The 21,788-nt window shown below is 51.1% G+C and overlaps 1 protein-coding gene across 1 annotated transcript in view; it reads right to left on the reverse strand.

Annotated features, from left to right (window-relative positions):
* Positions 1-20,563, reverse strand: part of FBLN7 (fibulin 7) — a 38,182-nt gene extending 17,619 nt beyond the window's left edge. The window contains exons 1-3 of the mRNA XM_045548899.1: positions 20,355-20,563; positions 4,575-4,734; positions 48-218 (exon numbers count right to left, since the gene is read on the reverse strand). Of these exons, the coding sequence (XP_045404855.1) occupies positions 48-218; positions 4,575-4,734; positions 20,355-20,438 (415 nt within the window). The 5' untranslated portion in view covers positions 20,439-20,563. The remainder of the gene's footprint in view (positions 1-47; positions 219-4,574; positions 4,735-20,354) is intronic.
* Positions 20,564-21,788: the final 1,225 nt, after the last annotated feature.

A 21,788-nucleotide genomic window follows, 5' to 3' on the forward strand; every position in this document is an offset into this window, starting at 1 on the left:
TGCGCTGCACCGGGTCCCGCCCAGTGGGAGGGAAGGAGGGGCGATACCTCTACAGCGGGGCTGCTCCCCCGTCCAGGTGCCATTGGGAAGACACACCACGCTGCTGGGCCCAACCAGCCGGAACCCGGGGTTGCAGGTAAAATGGACTTCGTGATCCACTAAGTACTTGCTTCCAAACTTTTTGCCATCTGGAGGGGCGTTCAGAGCTGGGCAGGAAACTGTAAGGAGAAATGGAAGGATTAAGAGCTCCTTCTCCTGGACCACAGCCAGTGAGACATCACTCGGAATGGCAGGACGTCCCAGCTTTAAGCGCCCCTCTGTTGCGTGCCTCCTGCCGGCTCTGCGCTGTGCTGGCCATTCTGAGTGCCCTGTCTCACCGAGTCCTCAAAGCACTCTTGGAGATGGGTAGTACGGTGCCCGCCTAGTGACAGGCTCAGAGACACTGAGTGTTGTGCACAGGGCCTCGCAGCATGGGAGGGTCAGATGCCCCTCGGTGTGGCTGGCCCAGCCCCTCACTTTGCTTCCTTGAAGCGCCAAGCCCGGTGGGCTCCTGAACAGGCCGGCTCAGCCCCACCTCCAGGCCTGGGCTTTTGCTCTTCTCTCTGCCTGGAATGTTCCTTCCCTACAACTTCCACAGCAGGCTCCCTCTCACTCTTCAGGTCTCCACTCAAACGCCACCACCTCCCGGAGTGTTCCCTGACCACCGTGCCTAGCCGAGACCTCCCCACATACTCTCCGTCCCCTGAGCTCACTTGCTTTCTTCTTAGCATTTGTAACCATTGGAATTTTCTTATTGCTTCTTTCCACATTTGTTGTCACAATGCATCTGGCCTGTGTCCCTGCTGTATCCTCAGCACTAGTCCAGTGCCTGGCACATAGTGAGTGCTCGATGAAAAATTCTTAAAGGAATGAGTGAAACATTATTTTTTGCACTACTGCTATGCACCAGGCACTATGTTAGGCACTTAGGGTATATTAATATCAGTGAACAAAACAGACAAAATCCAGCCCTCAAGACACCCACTATCTAGCAGGGGAGACAGTTGATAAGTGATCAGTAAGCAATGGCAGAGTGGTGTCATGTAGAAGATGAAAGTAGGCAACGGTGCTGGGGGTGCTGGAGGAGGGGCGTGATTTTGAATCTGGTGGTCGGGGTAGGCCTCACTGGAACTGCACTGAAGGCGGAGGCACAGCCATGCAGATATGTGGGGAGGGCAGAGGAAGCAGCTGGTGCAAAGGCCCTGAGGTGGGCGTGTGCCCAGCAGGCCTGCGGCGTGGCAAGGAGGCCACCAGGCTGGAGAGGAGTAGGTGAGGCAGAAGGTGGCTGGGGATGAGTCAGGCAACGGGGAGCAAGAGATACTTACACAGGGCGACCGAAAGGGGGCAAAAAGGCCATACAACTTGTTCTCTGCATGGGACCAGGCCACTGAGGGTGTGAGCCGAGGCATGAAGTGACCTGACTTCCAGCATCACCGCAGCTGCGGCTTAAGCTGGAAGTGCCGGGGCGAGGGAGGAAGAGAGGGCGGCCCAGGCCAGGGTGGTAGCCAGGTGGGGAGAGACGGTGTGAATCCTGGCTGCACTATGAAGACAGAACCGGCCAATTTCCTGAGGGATGTTGTGGATGGAGAGAGACAGGGGCAGCTCGTTCACCCCTCTTCTGTCTGGGGCAGAGCACCGCGCCCATGGGCAGCTCAGGCCACGTTTGTTTAATGAGCAAGTGCCCAAGGTCGGGATGGCGTGGACTTGGATTCAGTGTAGATGGAAATTCAGAGCCACTTCTAAAATGCTTTCAGGTAAACTCCAAGTGTCATTTGTCATTTTAGGATTTTAAACAGATGAAAATAAAACTGTTGCTTCAGCTGTGCAGGTTGAAGCAAGAGACAGAGAGTTACTCAGCACCCACCGTGAGGGGCACATCGGCCAACATGCTTATCAGGGGCGCCCTGGACCTGAGGCCACTGAGGAAGGAGCACGACGGGCCTCCCTGTCCCACAGGACAGCCGGCAGGCCACTGCAGCTCTGCCCCAAATCCCACCTGGGCCAGGCCCAGCCTGGGGTCCCCCATGGAACAGCCATGCCTGGCCCGGGGCGGACGCTCAGAGGCCCATGTGATTGGGGAATGTCTGAACCCAGCTCCGTTGCCTTCCTTGAGTAAAGCCACAAGTTGGCGCCCAGGTGCCAATAACCTTGTGAGAAGCAAGCGAGAGCTCACGTCCCGACATGCGTGGCTCCCAGGGTGACGCCTCGTTCTCTGAAACTTTACAGTTCTTTTTAAAATTCTAGTACTTCGTTGTGTTATTAATAAAAGGGTTGAAATGCTTGGAAGGGAAAGGAGTGGGGTCTCTTTGGGGATGAAAAATCTTTAAAAACCTTGAAAAAGGAAAACTACCTGCTGGAGCAACTCACACGTAAATTGCACCTGAATAGATCAAACAGTATCTGAACATAGAAGGTGCTCCATAAATGTGAATGGAATGAATGAATGGTTACAAATTAATTGAGTGTCAATTTGTAGTCACATTCCAAATGGGAGCGGCAGACCTCGGCCCTGGTGAAAGGATGAGAACCTGTGCCTCGGTTGATTCCTTTCACGCTGAGCACATCCTGTGAGTCTGCAGAGCCACAGCGAAGCGACCTGAGTCTTCCCGAATTAGGTTAATGTATAAGGAATGCGATCAGTAGTTTGGCCACCAGCGACCTGCGGACATGAATGAGGCTGTTCTGGATGAGCCCAGGTGATCGGTTGTGATGCTGTCGGGAAAGAAAGGCCAGGAACATAGAAGGGAGAAACCAGCATGGAAGCCAGAAGAAGGAAGACCAAGAATTCTCCAGAACTAGAAATTATTCTTCCTGACTCCCAGAAAATGCCCTTAAAAAAAAAAAAAAAGCAAAAGCTAATTTTCCCACTACCTGCCATTCGATCTAGACATGTTTCTGCCCTTCCCCCAGGTGCGGGGGGTCCTGCCACCCACTACACTTTGCAGTGGGGTCCTGACAGCTGCCTGCTCTCTGCAGGGTCGTCACAGGATTAGCCTCCGTGCAGGTGACATACCCAGCACAGTGAGAAACACAGTACCTGGTGATGATTTTTTTTTTCAAAGATAATTTGCCACTTTGAAAAATCTAGCACATTTCAGAGATAAAAGACCCCAAATCTGGAGATAAGAAGACTAATAACGTAAAAATAGCTACCTTTCTGTCTGTCTAGGGGACAGGGGCCTCTACCATGGGGAGGGCAGTTGTATAAATTATTCCCTGCAGGCTCTTCACTGAAACTCCCAGGACCACAGGCAGCTCTGATCCCATCAAAACAAGAAGGCTCTGTGGAGTCAAGCCATTAGCAGGAAAAAACAAATCACTAGAGCACGGCCTTCTCACTGCTAACTCACTTCTCTTGGCCTCAGTTTCCCCATCTGTAGCAGGAAGGAAAGATACCCTCCTTGCCTTATGGAGTTTGGGTATGTGGAGCCCCACCGAGGGGTAGGGCCTCACCGTGCCTTGGGAAGTGTGCAGTTTGGCTGGGAGGTCTCATTCTGCACCAGTGGAGCCAAGGAAAACAGGAGTCGACTCGGTGCTGCTGAGATCTGGATTTGCTACCATAACCTCTGGCAAGGTAGGAAATCCAAGCACTTCCCCAGGAAACTCCATCTCGCACAACAAAGAAGGCCCTTGATAAATGTGTCTGCAGCGAGTAGCTGATGTCAGATATTCCATGGGCTCACGGCTTAGACAAACATGACTGCCCCCCTGCCCCCCAACACCCCGAGAGGAGGCCGGAGGAAAACCAGCCACCATCTCTGGGCTTTGGCAGCGTGAAAGCCGTTACCAGGACAACCAGGAGAAAGTGCCCAGTGTCTGGTGGAGACCTACCCTTGGAAGAGAGAGTCCAAGTGCCCACTGTAACCTCACCAGACAAATGGAACTTGTCCTCGGCAGCCCTTCCCTCCCACCCCACTGGTACTAATGGGGACTCACTGGAAGACGTATTTTCCTGTCTGAAAGACTGGAGCCCGTGTTGCGTTCATGGACTGTGACAAGCGTACCACACTGGTACGGGCCAGGGATGGTGGGCATGGTGTGTCGGTGCGTATGTGTGTGTGTGTGTGTGTGTGTGTGTGTGTACAGGGACAGTGTGCGTCAGAACTCTCTGTGCTTTCCAGCCAGTTTCGCTATGCACTTAAAACTGTTCTAAAAATAGTCTATGAAATTAAAATAAAAAATAAAAACAAAAACAAAACTGGTGCCAACTGCTGTCTCCATGGGTGGGGCATGCCCTAAAAGCTACGCCTTTCAATAGTCTGTCAGGATGACATGAAGACGTGATGCCTGTTGGGCATAAGAGGAAATGGGTGACACTCTGACTCGGGGAGAACAGAGAAAGCAGCCACCTGTTGATACGCTGCCCCCAGCCCCACGCCCCCCAGCCAGGGCTAAAAATGGGCAGCAGACGGAGCAAGTCCAGGAAGGGCGAGGGCCAGGGGCCTCAGGCAGGGTGGACGGGCTGGGGAGAGCATCTCAGGGGAAGTGCTAGAGTGTTGTCCTGTGGCCCCAGAGGTGCTGACTTGGGCACCCACCTGGCAGCGCATCCGGGGCCACCCTGCTCACAGAGCTCTGCAGCGCTGCCAGCCGGCTCTTCATGTGGCGGATGCCCTCGGCGAAGCGCGTCTCCTGGCCCTTCAGCAGCTGCTGCAGCTGGCGGATGGCTGAGAGGAGCTGCTGTTTGCTGAGACAGTTCTGGGGAGAGAAGACACCACCACTACCACCACCCATTGTGACTGGCTCAGTCGCACACGCTCACGCTGGGCCTTCAGAAGTCACTCAAGCCACAAAGTCCAAACTGCCCTAGCCGCTCACTAAGCATGACGTGACAGTCACCTCCAGCTGGACAGCCCCAAGCCCACGAATCCTAGTCCCCATTCACCCTTTGACAAAAACAAAGGATGGAAGACTCTAAGTGACTGGGTGGTTGAACAACTGTCTGAATCCGAAGTGCCTCATACTCACTGGTCTGTTACTCCAAAACACACGCTCGCCCATCCTGCACTCTAAGATAATGCCCTGAGACCTGGGCCTTGGTGAACTTTTTCTTTCTTTCCCCTTCGGACATTTTAAAAAGCAAATGGGTGATAGAACATATAGAACAGGCAAAACAGGGATGCCCAGTGGTCCTTATACTTTTAAACATATCAGAGGGCCGATGAGAAAAAAACTCAATGGAGTTAAAGAGGCATTCAATAAAAGTTAACATCTAGTTCTGATGATTTTTTAAAAGCCACAAGAAACAGAAAAAGGAGGATCATGCTTATCATGATAAAAGCAGTCTAACTTAAAGCAGCACCTAGCGTCATACTTAATGATAAAAATCTCACGGTTTCCAATCTCAGTTGCCTTTAAGAGCTGGGACATGAGAAAGAGCAGAGGAGGGGTGAATCCAGTGGGGAGTGATAGGACCTTGGCCTTGTGGGGTGAGCAGGTCTCTGCTCCCCGCGGGCGGCCTGCCTTGTTCTCACACTCACGCTCCTGTGTGGAGAATGGTCTTACTGATGAATGTGCACTTGGGATTGATTGGACCGAACCGAAACATCACACTAGATTTCTAACTGCTGTGCGAGTGTCAGGTGGGGCAGCTTGGCAGGGGGCCAGGCAGCGGGGAGAGAACGTGGAGCAAACATCCCTGACCACGAGGAGCCAGCTGCCTCCCTGTGCTACAAGCCGGCCAGGGCCGTGGCAGCTGGGAGAGGACTTGCCGGGGACAGGAAGGCTCCGTTTTGAAGCTGGGAGAGATCTGTGCCAAGGGCTCTGCTGGGAGGGGCAAGCACACTGCCAGGAACCTGGGGGTGGCGGCATGGGGCTCCAGGAAGTAAAGAAAGAAGGGAGTGTGTGCAGAGGGAAAGGGCCATTCTCCAGTTGGCACTGGGCAGCCAAACATCTCCATCTACAGTCAGTGCAGCTGGCTTGGGGCACAGCTGCCCGCTGCTTCCAGTGACACTTTCTGCACCGTGGACAACAGGCACCAGCTTTCCTCCAGGTGCTCTCTGGGAGTGAGATATGCTCGCCTTGCCAGCTGCAACCAAAAAACTTTAAAAACCTTCAAGACCAAGCAAAAGAAGGCCACATCCCAGGTGGCAGGGAGATGGAAAGGTTGCAGGCCAACTTACTGAGCGGAGGTCTGGGGGCTCTGGCTCATCCCCGCGGCCCACCGCGACGGGGTGATGCTAACAAAACAAAGCACAGTGCAAGGAAGATCCTTGGTGCTCTCAGCAAGCCAGTGTGCTGGGGTCAGGGCCAGGGCGCCAGGGAAGCAGAGGGAATGAGTGCCTTTGACATGAGGTTTCAGGGTCTGTGCTGCAGCTGCTCCTAACAGGGCGGTCCCTTGGTCCCACACTGCTAGAAATGGAGCCCTTGGCCACCATGCTCAGAGTCTGTCGCCTGTCATCAGCACAGGCACAGGCGTCACTGAGCTCATCCGCAGGGCTGGGCGAACAGCTAGAATCCAAGAGACCTGCAGTATGGGGACAAATGGGGTCACTCGAGGGGTACTGAGAACCCAAGTGTCTCCCTTGTTCTAACTGAGAAAGCTTTCTCATTTTGATCATAAAAAGAAAACATATTCCCTGCAAAGCAATTCAAAATACAGAAAAACACAGCAAAACAAAGAGCAAGTCCCATGACCAGAGACACAGACAACCGCTGTTAAGTTTTCATTCAGTTTCAAACTTGGGGTCAGACACAGGTGCACACTGCACAAGCATCGTCACACAGGACTGTAGGACGCAGGTTCTACATCAGCCCTTTGTCCTCAGACTGGCTGTGGCCTCAGCACCAGCTGCAATGTCGTCATGTCAATGAGCAAAGCAACTCACCTGACCCCTGGGCCTCAAGTTCACTTCTGTCCCTCAGGGTGCTCTTTTCAGTCTGGGGAGGGGGCTCCTTGCGCACCCCCACAATTGCCTGCCCGCTCCCCACCCACACCCACCACCACCCCTGCACTGAGCCAAGGGGAGCCAGGCACGGGAACATGTCAGTCCTTCTTTGCAAACGTAGCCCTTGCTGAGGTCAGCCCGAGAGGCTGTGAGAGGCCGCGGGCAGGAAGCTGGCCAGACCCCCAGGGGTTGTCTACCTGCGTTTCAGTGACGGGCTGGCTTTGGGCAGCTCTTTCCCGTCTCAGGGTCCCACACCCTTCCAGAGCTGACCTCCTGCTCCATGGGACCTGCTCCGTGGGAAAGCTCACCAAGGCTGTGATCCGGCCAAGGTCAAATCCGGACAGGATTTCTTCCCCCGGACAGGGCGGAAGAAAAGGGCATGTCCCAAAGGCCGGTACCTCGAAGCTCACTTTCCAGGCCTCTCCCAGGGCTCTCGAGGGGCCCTTGTTGTAAATCTTTTTTTAAAAGGAGATCCCCTCAAGTGACTTCAGTTTTTATCCCTTCAAAACCAGGCTCTTTGCCAGGCTTATGCCATTGACAATAAACAATGAAAAATACTTTCCATTTCTTTAATAACTTATTTGAAATGGAACCAAGAAAAGATATTCAGTGAAACTTCCATCTTTGAGGAGAAAAAGATGAAGGTTTATCGTTTCTGTTATGAAGCCCTATAAAGGGCGGCGGCACCTCATCTAACTTGACACCAGTGGCAGCGTCCGCAGAGAAGACGTGAACCAGCTACAGAAGTGGCAACAGATGTCACCCCATCTGGGCCTTCCCAAGCTACAGTGGAGAGTTTGCCATGGATGGATCTGGAATACACGGGCCAGTGCTGAGAGCTGGGAAGGCAGGGCAGGTGGCCCTAAGGCTGGTGGGAGCAAGAAAGCCCCCGAACACCGTATCCACCCCTGCCGGCCTCAGAGGAATTCTTGTCCTTCTTCCCTCCAAGCCAGCCTCTCACTATTTCCTCTGGTGGCTCTACTGGACGTTCCTCAGAGCCTACAGTGCCCCCCTTTCTCTGAGACTAGCCAGAGCCCCAGGAGAGGTGGCCCTCCAGAGACACTTTATACCCCCAGATCCCATCTGCTGGCCCAGGGGCACAGACAGCCGAGGACTGGTGTGTGTCCCCCCAGCTCACCCCATCTCCCTGCCAAAATGCAGTGAGCCTGACCCCTCCCATCCCATCCAGGCCTCCCTGCTGTCTGGGCTCTAGTTGTAAGTGAGGTCCAAGACACAGCCTGCTGTCACGGCACTGAAGGGCAAGAAGCTTCGGGGGTATGTTGGGGCACCGGGGGGTGGTACTTGAGGCTTTTATTCTCCTGTGACCTGGCTAGATGGGCTTCCTCATAGTGACAGTCTTGGCACGGTGACAACTTCCTAGAGCCACCTTGGTGACAGCAGAGCCCTGAGCCCTTGGCTGGCCACAGATGACCCCTCAGACTTGGAGGGGCCGTTCCTCGTGCTGGTTTCTCCTAAGCCACAGCTATGCGTCCCGTCAGCAATTTGTTAATGGGAACACAGATGTTTTGATGCCTTAGGTCTATGAAAGACAGAGCACACTTGCCAAATGTGTGCCTGCTGGCCAAGGCTCGAAGCCCTCAGCGTCTGAGTCATGTTGAATCTGTGCATGTACTTTATTTTAGACCAAGCCAGAGGCGGGTTATAACTCCTCAACATTTCATCCCAGTGATCTCTTCTTAACACCCACATAGAAGAGGAGGGAAAGTGGGCGCTTCTGGGGAAGTAAGAGAATTTCACTTGGGAAGTTGCTCAAGGTCCTTGTATTGATCAGGACTCTGGAGAAACAGAAGCTGTAGGATAGATGGATAGATAGATATAGATATATATGCACACATATAAAATATGTAATATATAACATATATATTAGAGAGAGAGAGATTTTAAAGAATCGGCTTGCTCAAGTGTGGGGGCTGGCAGGTCCAAAATCTGTAGGGCAGGCCAGCAGGCTGGAGACCCAGGGGAGGGTTGAGGGTGCAGGTCAAGTGCAAAGGCAGTCTGGAGGCAGAATTCCTTCCTTCTCTGGGATCTCAGTCTTTCGGATGAGGCCCACCCACATTATGGAGGTGAATCTGCTTTACTCAGAGGTTGCTGATTGAAACGCTAATCACATCTAAACAATTCCTTCCCAGCAACTCTAGACTGGTGTTTGACCAAATATCTGGATACCCAGCTAACCTTTGTCCAGATGCACATCCACAAGCAGACTAGGTTGTGCCTTAAGGGCACTGGCATTCCACACATGTGGTGTCAGCAGCGGCAGTCCCCTGCTGGGCACACAAGCTTGGTTGTGGCCTTCCTCTCACCTCTCACAACCTGAGGACCTCCTAACGGCAAAAATGACAGTGTGTTTTGCTTATTTCCTTTTGGGATTTAACTCAATTTGAATATAGAAGGAGAGAGAAGGTTTAGGAAATAAAAAGGAATCCAAGAAGGCAGGAATAGGAAACTAATTCATTCTGGCAGCTCCATGATGAGCAGTTTCCCTTTATTCTGGTGGGTGGAGGGCCACTTGGTGGGGCGTAAGCAGGGAAGTGATGCAGTCTGGCCCCACCTGTGCCTTGGGAAACACAGATTATAGGAAAGCAAGCGAGGACACAGAGAGAGGAGGTGGGACTCAAGTGCTGTGGTCCAGGACAGGACAATTTCAGTTCCACCATTGCCTACCCACCAAGAAACACTTGGGATTTTTCTCCACAGAGCGCAGGAAAATCCGAAAGCACACCCTGCATTTTATTTAGCCTTCACCACCCTCCGCGTTCATTACTCCAAGAATAAGGAGTCCAAGGCTCAGGACCCCCATGCCATGCCCAAGCACACACAGTCACTTTATCCCTCTCTTTCCTGTCTGCCCATGCCGTCTGCCAGATCTGCCCTCTCCGCACACCTCGGCAGGCCCACTTCCACCTCAGGGCCTTTGCACTGGCTGGCTCCTCTGTGCAGAGAAGCTGCCTCGGGTTCTCGAAAGTCGGGCTCCTGTCTTTCCGCTTTCATTTTGAAGTCCCTCCTCAGAGAGGCCTTATGTGCTTGCTTCATGTAGGGTAGCCTCTTGGCCACCCTCCACCACAGCACCCCATGTCAGCCGTCAGTCTCTGATACTTTTCTGGTTTATCTGGTTTTTCTCTTCCTGCTTGGTAAGCCACGTGGCACAGACTGTGTCAGCCTCCTCTTTCTCTCCCCTAACACGTACTGAGCATTATTTATGGGCCTGTTCTTTGAATGTCTTTGGTTTTCTCCTACTACAAACCTATGAGATGGGAATGTCTATTATCCCCACTGTTCAGAGGAGGAAACTAATTCACAAGGGACAGGAACTTGCCCCAGATCGCTCAGCCAGGAAAAGTCTAAGCCAGGATGTGGAGCAGGCTCTGGGAGTCTTCCCCACCTGCTACACTGCCTCGGGTTACACTGCCCCGGTCCTGCTGGCTCCCCGGGCCCAGAACAGCACCAGTCCTGAAGGAGGTGCTAGGCTCTCAGGACACAGTTGTAGAATGAGCACATTATCTTATAGTTAGATTCCTTTAGTCATGCAATCAGAGAAAAGGCCTAAATTGCAGGAGCCCTGAGGTGACACTAATATGTTTGGTATGTTTTCACACTGCAGTGTGAATGACTGGTCCGGTGCTTCTCTAGAAGCATTTTTTTTTTTTCTTTTTGCTTCTGATACCGCAGACCCCCTCTCCTGGAGCTCAGCCGGCCATTTCTCTTTCTTCTAATCAACATGGGAATCAGCTGATGCTCTTGGCTCCCTGGGAAGTGCACAGTTGCTGGTCTTGTTTTCCAACCCCAGCCCCTCCTTCCTTCCAGATGGGAAAACAAGCACAGGTGAGCACAGAGACAGGCTCCTCCAGGGCTCACAGCGCCCTCCCCTTCTGTCTAAGGTCTAGAGGCAACTGTGTCTCCAGCAGAGGGGGAAATGTCTGAGTCAGTGGCCAACCAGATGGCAAGAGTAAGACCAAGGATGGCTTGGGGACTTCCCAGTCCCCTCCCAGTCACTACTACATCCCCCATGCCTCCAGTCTTTGATGTAAACAACTGTCATGCCTCAATCTTAGTTCTTGGAAACACTTGGGTGGTCTCACTTCCCACCCTGGTTGTCTTCCTTGGGAGATTCTGGAGCCCAAACTGCCAGAGACGCACACATTTTCCTATATCTGGGGATCAGGGGGGATGATCAGTTCCTTAGATACAGATTTTACTTACTGAAGTGGGTAGCTTTGGGTCCTGTCAAATTATGGGTGCTTATATTTTCTTTAATGAAAATGTATGTCATGTCCTTACTTTAGGTTCCAGGCCGTTATTGAGATGCATGGAAGGCCCTGGAGAGGATTTGAAAGGACACAGAAAGTTCTACCCACCCAGGGGGTCTGCCCTGTTGTCCGCAGGTCCTCGGGGCTGCACAGGACTGGGGAAGGTTGGCAGAAGCCAGGCAGCTGCACTGTCACCCTATGGATCAGGGGAGTGACCAGCAGAGTCAGGCCTCTGTCAACAGCTGTGCCCACCATGGACACTCCTTCAGATTAGCTGGCTGGCAGGTCTGAGCAGGCACGTGGAGAGAGGCCCAGTGCCCAGAGAGCCAGGGGAGCAACTTCACAGGTACCTGGCTTGGTCTGCCTGGAATCAAGTCTGCATCAAATAGGATCCTGTAGGGTGGGCAGACCTGGGAGGATACCCCTTCCTGATTCAAAGACCCCACGCCAGCCCAGGAAGCCACTGAGCTGACTGGCCATGTCTCCTTCCCCAGGTGCCATGGTTCAGTTCATACCCTCAAATCTCACTGCCAAACACCCCCAGGACCAGAAATGAGAGCAAGGTGGCCTCTGTTCTTCTCTGCAATTGGGGCTGCTCTTGACAGGTCGTGCGTCCCATTCCTGAGTGTGCCAGGGAGAGGTGGAGGCCGCCAGAGAAAGTAGTAGATGCCAGGAGGGCCTCCCTGCCGCCACCCTGGCCTGACTCCACCCATTTGTCTAAACAGAGGTGCCTGCAGGGAGCAAGTCTATGGGTCACTATGATGGAAGGTTTGCAAAAATGGCCACAGTCCTTCTCCTTCCCTGTGCCAACGCCATTTGCAGGGAGACTGCTGCTCTTCCCATCAAGAGGGAGTTCTGTTTCGTATCTAGGTTGGCCTTGTGACTTGCTTCAGCCAACAGAATGCAATGGAAGCAAGGTACCAGTTCCAAGGCTGGGTCTCAAGAAGCCTTTGCACTTCTGTTCAGTCTTGGCTGTCTACCACCGCCGCTGCCGTGTGACTAGCCTCAGCCGGCCTGCTGGAGGACGAGGAGCCTCGTGGAGCAGAGCTGAGATGACCAGATGAGTCTCCCTGGACCACTCGGCCCCAGCTAACCTGGCAGCTGACCACAGACGAATTAGCAAGCCCCGACCAGATGAGCTTTGTCTGACCCCGACTGGCAGAACAGCCCCGCTGAGCCCAGCTCAAATTGCTACCCTGGGCTGCCAGCGCCAGACCCAGAGCTGCTCTTTCAAAACCAAAAGCAGCGTCCTTGTCTGTTTTGTTCCCAGTGACTGGGCCATTGTTGGCACCAAATATCTGTTTTCTGAAGTACCCCATTTTAGATCTGAATGATTTACAAGCCCCTGCTATTTCGGCACATCTCCATGTATTGGTATAAAAATCCCTACTGCAGGGTTGGCAAATACTCCTGGTGCTGCGACCAGGGCAGACACCCTAAGCAATCATGACATCCTTTGGTGCCGAGCTCTAAAGTGACCAACGACTCATCTCAACCTGGACTCTAGGCAGTCCCAGGCAATCGATCGGAACTGGCAGATACATTGACAACAATGGGTTGACTTCCCAGGCCACACCCTGCAGGGAAAGAATAAGCTTTGCTTTTCATTTTTCTACCTTCTTCATCCCATTTGTTGTCAGACCAAGGAATAGGTCTTGAATTCTGCCCCCAGCAAGAGGCACTGGTTTTCTCTGGGAGGTCGGTGGGGAGGTGAGCTGGCGTCCAGCCGCCAGGAGAGAGTGTTCAGGGCCAGCTTTCCTCCTCTCACTTCCTCCTCTGGCCCTGCTCCCAAAAGCCAGCGGATTCAGCCGCCACTTTCTTGGCCACATCAGACCCCCCACCTACAACATGGGGATAATGATGCTGCTGTTGGCTGCTTTAAAGGCTCAGTATAGGAAGAGGGTAACATCTATAGTAGGAAAGTGATTTGACAAGCCTACTACTAATGGGTTAAAAATCATAAGGATGTGTTCAAAAAAATAAGGGAGTAAGCCAAAGAAAAAGGAAGACACATGATCTAGAAAACATAGACTCCAGCTCAGGAGAGCAGGGAGGCTCTGTCCCTGGGTAGCCACAGGGCCACATGCCCAGAGGGGTCGGCCAGACGGGAGCAGAAGTCAGAGGGCTGGGAGGGCTGGGAGGACTCCAGGGGGAAGCAGCCTGGGCAGAACATGGGCTGGGAAGGAGATTTGGGAAACAATTGTGTTTGCATAGATGGCAGACTGGGCAAAAGGGGAAAAACTCTAGGAAAATAAAAAAGTTACACAAGAAAGGAAGTTAATCATAGACTGTTTGGCTCTGCAGTGGACAATGGAACAAAGTCTTCATCCGGCATTACAGGAGATAATTTGTTTAGAAATGCAGAGTGGTCTCCAGGGTGTTTAAAAGTAATTGCCTCAAGAGAGAAGAACCAGTTTCTGGAAAGATACAAACTACCAAAACTCAACCAAGGGAGGAAAAAAATGCTAACCTAAATAGTCCTGTAACTATCAAAGAAATTGAATTCATAGTTAAAACTTTCCAGAAAAGAAATCTCCAGGCCCACATGGTTTCATTGGTAAATTCTACCAAACATTTCAAGAACTGGCACCAATTCTACACGATCTCTTCCAGGAAACAGAAAATCCAGCTTATTAATAGACGAAAGAAAAACCACAGGACCAGATCAATTGAAACAGAAAAAAGCATGCAAAAGAAACCTCAACATCCACTCATAATAAATATTCTATCAAACCAGGAGAAGAGGGAAACCTTAACCAGACAAATGGCACCATAAAAAGCCTATAGCTAGCATCATACTTAATGTCAAAAACTGAATCCTTTCTTCCTAAGTTCCAGAACAAGTCAAGAATGTTCACTCTCCTATTAAACACAGTAGTGGAATTTTTAGTCAGTATGATAAGGCTAAATAAATGACACAAAGACTAGAAAGGAAGACATAAAACTGTACCTGTACACAAATGACATGATTGTCTATGTAAACAATCTGAGGAAATCTACTTTTAAAGTTCACTGTAACTAATAATTGTGTTCTGTAAGGTCACAAGATACAAGGTCAACATAGAAAAATCCATTGGCTTTCCATATATTAGGAATATCCAATTGAAAGTAAAAATTTTTCAAAAAACATACCATTTAACATAGCTTGAAAAATGAAATAATTAGGTATAAATCTAACAAAGCCTGTTTATGTTGAAAACTAAAAAATACTGATGAAAGAAATCAAAGAAGACCTAAATAAATGAAAAGACGTACGGTATTTGGAGATTGGAAGACTCAATTCCTTTATGACACCAATTCTTAATCTATAGATTTAATGTGATCCCAATCAAAATTCCAGTAGGATTTTTTGTAGATATAGACAAGCTGATTCTAAAATTTTAAGGCAAAGGCAAAGAAACTAGAATAGTCAAAAGAATTTTAAAAAAGAATAATAAAGTTGGGGGACTCAGTTTACTCAATTTTAAGACTTACTATAAAGTTACAGTAATGAAGATAGTGTTATGTGCAGAAATAGCTCCATACGTGTATGATGAGTTGATTTTTGAGAAAGTTGCTGAAATAATTCAATGGCCAATCAGTAGCCTTTCAACAAATGGTGTTGGAACAATTGGATATCCATATGCAAAAAGGGAGCCTCAACGTAAAACTAACACCTTATTAAAAGAAAAAAAGAACTAAAAATAGATCATAGTAAAAGTGCAAAATTTTTAGAAGAATCTTCTATAAAAATTTTAGAAGAAAACTTTCATGACCTGGGGTTAGGTCAAGAATTCTTAGACTTGACACCAAAACCACTATCCATTAAAATAAAAAATCCATAAATCGGACTTTATTAAAATTTAAAACTTTTGCTCTGCAAAAGACACTGTTAACACAAGCTATAGGGTGGCCATACTGGCTAATGCCTGTTATCCCAGCACTTTAGGAAGCTAAGGTGGGAGGATTGCTTGAGGCCAGGAATTTAAGACCACCCTGGGCAACATAGTGAGATCCCATCTCTACAAAAAATTTAAAACTTGGCCAGGCCTGGTGGCACATGCCTGTAGTCCCTGCTATTCGGGAGGCTGAGGTGGGAGGATCACTTGAGCCCAGGAGTTTGAGGTTACAGTGAGCTGTGATCATGCCGCTGCACTCCAGCCTTGGCAACAGAGTGAAACCCTGTCTCTAAAAAAATTAAAAAATTTTAAAAAGACAAGCTATAAACTGAAAGCAAATATTTGTAACTCACGTATTCAAAAAAGGACTTGTATTTTGGACAATATGAAGAACACTCAAAACTTAACATTAAGAAAGCAAACAATCATTGCTCACCTATAATCCCAGCTACTTGGGAGATTGAGGCAGGAGGATGGCTTGAGCCCAGGAATTTGAGGCCAGCCTGGCCAACATAGCAAGACTCCGTCTCAAAGAAAAGAAAGAAAGAGAGAAAAAGAGAAATAAATAGAGAGAGAGAACAATCCATTTTAAAAGTGGACAGAAGGTTTGAACAGACAAATAAGCACATGAAAAGATGCCCAATATCATTAGTCATTAGGGAAATGGAAATGAAAACCACAATGAGATACCACTACATAGTTATTAGAATGACTTGGAAACAAACCAATCTGACAATTTTAAGTGCTGATGAGGATGCAGAGTAACTGGGTCTTTCCTACGTTCCTGGCAGGAATGTAAAATGATAAAACTAATATGGGATATCATTTGCAATTTCTTACACAGTTAAACATACATTCACCATATGACCCAGTAAACCCACTTCTAGGTATACACCCAAAAGAAATGAAAATTTAATTCACATGAAAAGCTGTATGTGAACGTTTACAGTAGCTCTATTCATAATTGTAAAAAACTGGAAATGACACCATGGGTGTTGTTCAATGAAGAACTGTAGTACATCCATGCAATGGAACACTACTCAGCAATGAAAAGGAACCTAGCGCATGGATGAATCTTAGATGCATTAAACTAAGTTAAAGAAGCCAAACTCACAAAGCTATGCATTCTTTGATTCCATTTTTGTGACGCTGTGGAGAAGACAAAATTGTAGTGATGAAGAATAGATCAGTGTTGCCAGGGGTGGGGTGGGTAGACAGCGTGACTTTCAAGGGCAGCATGACAGTCTTGGGGTAGCGGAATTGTTCTTTATCCTGACTGTGGTGGTGGTTTCCACATATAGTATAGCTTTATGGTTAAAATCATGGAAATGTACACCAAACCCATTTATTTTTATTTGACTGTGAAAAGCAAACATGTCAAACCGTAGGAGGCAACTAAAGGAATGATAACGATGGAATTTGGAGCCCCAAGACATCTTATCACAGGGAGGGGCTTGGGGGCAGGATGCCTGCTGAAACACCCACACAACTCCCGCCACGAGCCAGGTGGTGGCCGGAAGCCTGCAGCCCTGTTCACCCAGAGCCTTGTGGGCAGAAGTGGGGTGAGGTGCAAGGGGTGTTGGATGTTCATTCTGGTCTCCCCAGCAAGGCTGGTTCTATGCCAGTGGGAAGGCCATCAAGCAGGTCAGTGTCAATAAAGGGCTCCTCCTCTGGAGACCCCCACACTGCTCAGCTCCCTTCCTTTCCCACGACCACCTGCTCGTCATCAGCCGGTCACAAAAATCCTACAAAATGACTCAGGACAGATGTGCTGGCAAGAGGGACACAGTGGATGCCCATGGAGGATAGCAGGAGACAGGGATGAGACTGTCTGTCCCCACAGGGTCACTGCTCTGGACCCTGCAGCACACAGCTTCTCCTACCTTGTAACACACACATACACACACACACCGTGACAAACACAATCATACAGTCACACAGACACACGCACACACAATCGCAGGCCCCAATACACAAAGACATATGCACACAATCACACGCCCACCCACCATCACACGTACAATCACATATTCACACAGACACATGCACACACAATCATAGGCACCAATATGTAAAGACACGCGCACACACAATTACACACACCACAGACATACACACACACATACACTCACCATCACATACACACGTTCATACAGACACATGCACACACAATTATAGGCACCAATACAAAAAGACATATGCACACACAACCACACACAGACACACTCACATGCACTAACACATGCACACACACACAGAGATACACACCCATCATGTTATCTTTGGGCTGTCACCTAACACACAAAGTGAACATATTTACCAGCAAACTGAGGAACCCCTGACAAGGTTGTGGACTGCCTGCAGGAGGAGCAGTTGGGGGTCTCTCGCTGTGTCACTGAGCCTTTGCCTGATCTATCCCATCTCCTCTGTGGCAGGGGATGGTCCCATGGAGACAGTTCATTCTCCAAACACTTGCTGAATCTCCACCAGCCAACACCCATTACTCCTGAGTTCAAGAGTCCCAGGGCTCACAGTATTTTTAGCTCAGGACAATGCCAGGTACACCAGGTTACCTCAGGCCCTCATGAGTCCAGTCCTGTGTCCACTGTGAATTTCCCTGCCCTCCACCCTCCTCTAGGTCCACAGCTTTTAACTCTTAAAGCTAGGGCTTCCCTGGGTCTCAGGCACCTACTCTATTAGAATCACTAGAAGCAATTTTAAAAATACTGATGCCCAAGACTCAACCCAAACCAATTGAATCAGAATCTCTGGGGTGAGGCCGGCACTGGGATTTCTAGAAGCTCCTAGGTGCTCTGATGTGCAGCCACAATCCACTCAGAGACCACCTGGTGCTGGCTCTGTTGAGAATAGCACCAGCCCCATTCATTCCTCTGAGTGCCTACTGTGTGCTGGTCCCTGGGTAAAACTCCCAGGTGGGTCCCCACCCTGGGGCCCTATAGTAGGGAAGACAGACAATAAACCTGGCACCTACCAAAATACAGCATTATAAACAGTGATCACCTGTGCCAGAGCCTTCAGGGGACCTGAATAGAAAGTACAGGGGCAATAGAAAGAAGTAAAAGTCATTGGACATCAAGAAGCGGGTAGCGGGGAGGAGGGGAGGGCTAAATACCTACCTAACAAGTACAATGAACACTATTCGGGTGATGGGCACACTAATAGCCCTGACTTAAGCATTATAAAAGCTATCCATGTAACAAAACATTTGTACCCCCTTAATATTTTGAAATTAAAAAACGGGGGGGGAAGTCCCCAGAAAGGGAACTTGTTTACAGCGGGTTCCAGAAGGCCTCTGGGAAGGAGCACTTACTGTAGTGGAGCCAAGAGCTAGAAGGGGCCAGGCAAGGCTTGTTCCAGCATGCACAGAGGCCCCGAGGCCACCTTTATGGTTCACCCCTCAAGCTTGCCCAGTCAGGGGCTGCGGTGGGGAAAGAGAGACCCCCAACACATAGGACTTTGGGTGAAAGACAGTTACACTTGAAATTTTAAATGAACACTTATGGACAATCCCTTTTGTTCTGTTTCCCCTCATGAAGCACTTGAGACAAGTATTTTACAGGTAAAGGCAGCAAGGTGTAGAGGATGAGGAATTTGAGAAAGCCTGGATGTGGCAGGGCAGGAACTGGATCCAGATGTCCAGAAACAGAGCCCAAGCGAGCTCACCTCTGTCTTTGCTGCAGCCACAAGGATTTGACACTGCCTCTGTCTTACCTGTGTTCTGGGTAGCCTCGGGAGACAGGTGTTTGCCTCCTTCCTGAGGTTCTGAGCACCTAAGATAGCGGATGGCAAGGCCAGGCTCCCAAGCGTCTCACCGATGTCCTGTCCACCCTGCCCCCTGGGAGCCCAGGCTGGGGAGCCAGCTTGAGGATGCCCCCACTGTGCTCCCAGCATTGGGCTCTGGGCCTGAGGTTTTGTTTTGATTTGTAATTTGCCAAGTTGGTGGGTGATCCACGGCTCTGTTGGGTGGGTTCAGGGTGGCCCAGACTGGGCCTCTGCTGCCTGTTGCTGAGCAGCTTCCTGTGGTGCCCGCTCACCACCTTCTGCACCAACATCACCATGTTTGGTCTGAACCCAATTCTCCCTGCCTGGAATCCCTTCCTGCACGCCATGGCCTTCGAGCTAGCCATAGGCATGCCTGCCTGGCACAGGAATTTAGTCACAGGGCAGGGAGGATGGCCAAGGGTCTGCAGGAAGGGGGAAAAGGTTGGAGCTCGACAAGAAAGATGATGTACTTCACTCCTTCCTGGCTGTGTGGCCTTGAATAAGTCATAACCTCCCTGGGCCTCAGTTGCCCCATCTGCAAAATGGGGATAACATCATCCCCAAGTGACAGGGTTGCTCTGAGAATTAAGTGTCTGGAGATGCCCAGGAAGGAGCCTGACACACATCAGGCACTCAGTAAGCTGTGCAGGCCTCCTCCTCCTGCGACTGTTATTGCTGTGGCTGGCATTGTTGGGGTAGCTGGTTGGCTGTCCCCAGACCAGGCCCCCCAGTGAGAGAGGGCGGCTCTGGCTGCCCAAGCTAGTGTGGTGGATGCTGGTTCTGAAGTTGGCAATTTCAGTTCTTACCTTAATTTTTAAAATCAGTTCTTAATGGTTAATATCAAAGTGAATCTGGTCAAGTATTAATAAATAAATCCAGTGGAATTCGGACAAATACAAATGGCAAAAAGAGAAACACTAAACAGCAAGCTGCCTGTGTATGTGTGAAAGAAAATTTAGTCCCAAATTCAAGGCCTCGAGGCAAGCTCAGGAGGAGACCGCTTCGGAAATCTCCAAGGGCCACCTCTGCCCGGGAAATGCTAGGAACTGCTAAGAAAGTTCTGTGAGTGGTTAAGGGGTGGCGGTGGTAAGAATATTTCAGTTAGAAATTTAAGTGTTGGAGGTTGGAGAGCGGGGACATTCTCTAACCTATATGGGTGACCCGAAGCTCTCCTGGAAAGCCAGAAAGACCAATGTCTCATAAATCCCGGAGAAATCTTCCTCCTACCTGCGATTCTCACGCGGAGCCCTCCCCCCACCGTAGCCCGGACGCTTTCACACAAACGCTCTGCTAGCTCAGCCCGGTCCCCCGGTGGCCCGCGGTGCATCTGAGATGACAGATGGGGCACCCTGCACCTCTCTCCAAAAACTGCACCCCAGCCCAGGGAGCGCTCCAAGCCCTTAACATGAGCATCCAGGGGGGATGTGGCAAGCCCAGGTCCTCCGGCCTTGGCGTTGGCTCCCCTGCGATCGGGACAGGGGAGAGGCGGGAGGGACACTGACCTGGGAAGCCCGCGACTCGGGACAGGCGAGGAGCAGCAGCAGAAGGAAGAGTGCGGGCAGAGAGTTGGGCACCATCTTGCCCATCGGAATCTCGCTGCCGGGGAGCAGGGAATAACTTCGTCTGCCTCCCCCGCCGAGTGGGTCCCAGCGATGCCGCAGCCGCCCCTGCGGGGTGCGGGCGCCGCGTGGCCCCGGAGCGGCTCGGGCAGGGAGGGAGGCGGGAGGCCCGGAGCGCAGCGCGGCCCGCGGGGATCGGCGCCGCCCGGCCCTCGCTCTGTCCAGGTGCGCCGCGCCCGACCCCGAGCGCCGCGGCCGGAGAGTCCGCAGCCGCCCGCACGAGACAGTCCCGGCGAGGCGGGGCGGCGCCAGCCCCTTGGCCACGGCCGAGGGAGGAGGGGCTGCCCGGCCAGGAATGCGCCTGGGAGCGCGCCCAACCCGCGCGGCTCCCCGAGGAGGCCGGGCGCGACGCCGGGGACGAGCGCGGGCATCCTTAGGGCCCTCGCGGGGAAGGGCCGCCGGGGCCCCGCGCACGTGCGGGTGACTGGGAGCCGACGCCCGACCGGTCCACTCCTGACTGTCCCCATTTCCCAACCGAGGAGACTGAGGCTCACGTACCCAGTGACAAGTGACAGAGCGGAGATCCAAACCTAGGTCTGTCCTACTTCCAAGCCCAGGCACAGACCCTGTCCTCCACCACATTCCGAGAATGGGAACAGTCTGTCCGGGAGATGGACTTCCTAAGTTTGGCATGAGGTAGACTAAGTTCTCCATCTGAGCAGGCTGGTGCCTACTTTTAAATAATGCTATTGGATTGCAAGAACACACATGCACGGTGACTAGGAATCTACAGTCCTCCTAATCTACCGTCCTCCACTTTCCAAAGGGAAGGAGAGGCTTGATTTAAAATGGAGCCCAGGTTACAGAGCGCCGGACGCTTTGCTGAGGTCGTTAGGAAATGGGGCAGGGAAGGGCAGGCAAGGGCGGTCTGAAGTCCCCTGCGTTCAGGGGCTGTGGGAGAAGCAGCGGGCCCAGACCCAACCTCCTGGGAAGCCATTTCCCTGAGTACCAGAGGAAGGTTTTCTGAGGGCAACACTGCCCTGTTACTACACACCAAGTCTGGTCAAACCCCACATCTATTTTTCCCCTCCGCATTTCACTTAGCAGAGCCCGCTCAGAGCTCGAGGAAGGGAACCCAGAAGACTGCAGCCTCAGAGCAGGAGCTGCTTTCCAGTGAGGCCAGAAAGGAAGGTGGAAGGCCTGTCTTAGTCCCTTCGGGCTGCTGTAGAAACCATAAACTGGGTAGCTTATAAACAACAAAACCTTCTTTCTCACAGTTCTGGGCTCTGGAAAAGCCAACATCAAGGTGCCAGCAGATCTGGTGTTTGGTGAGGACCTAAGTTCTCGTTCATAAATGAGCTTCTCGCTGCCTTCATG

Source organism: Lemur catta, chromosome 4 (assembly GCF_020740605.2).
Source record: "Lemur catta isolate mLemCat1 chromosome 4, mLemCat1.pri, whole genome shotgun sequence".
NCBI lineage: Eukaryota > Metazoa > Chordata > Mammalia > Primates > Lemuridae > Lemur > Lemur catta.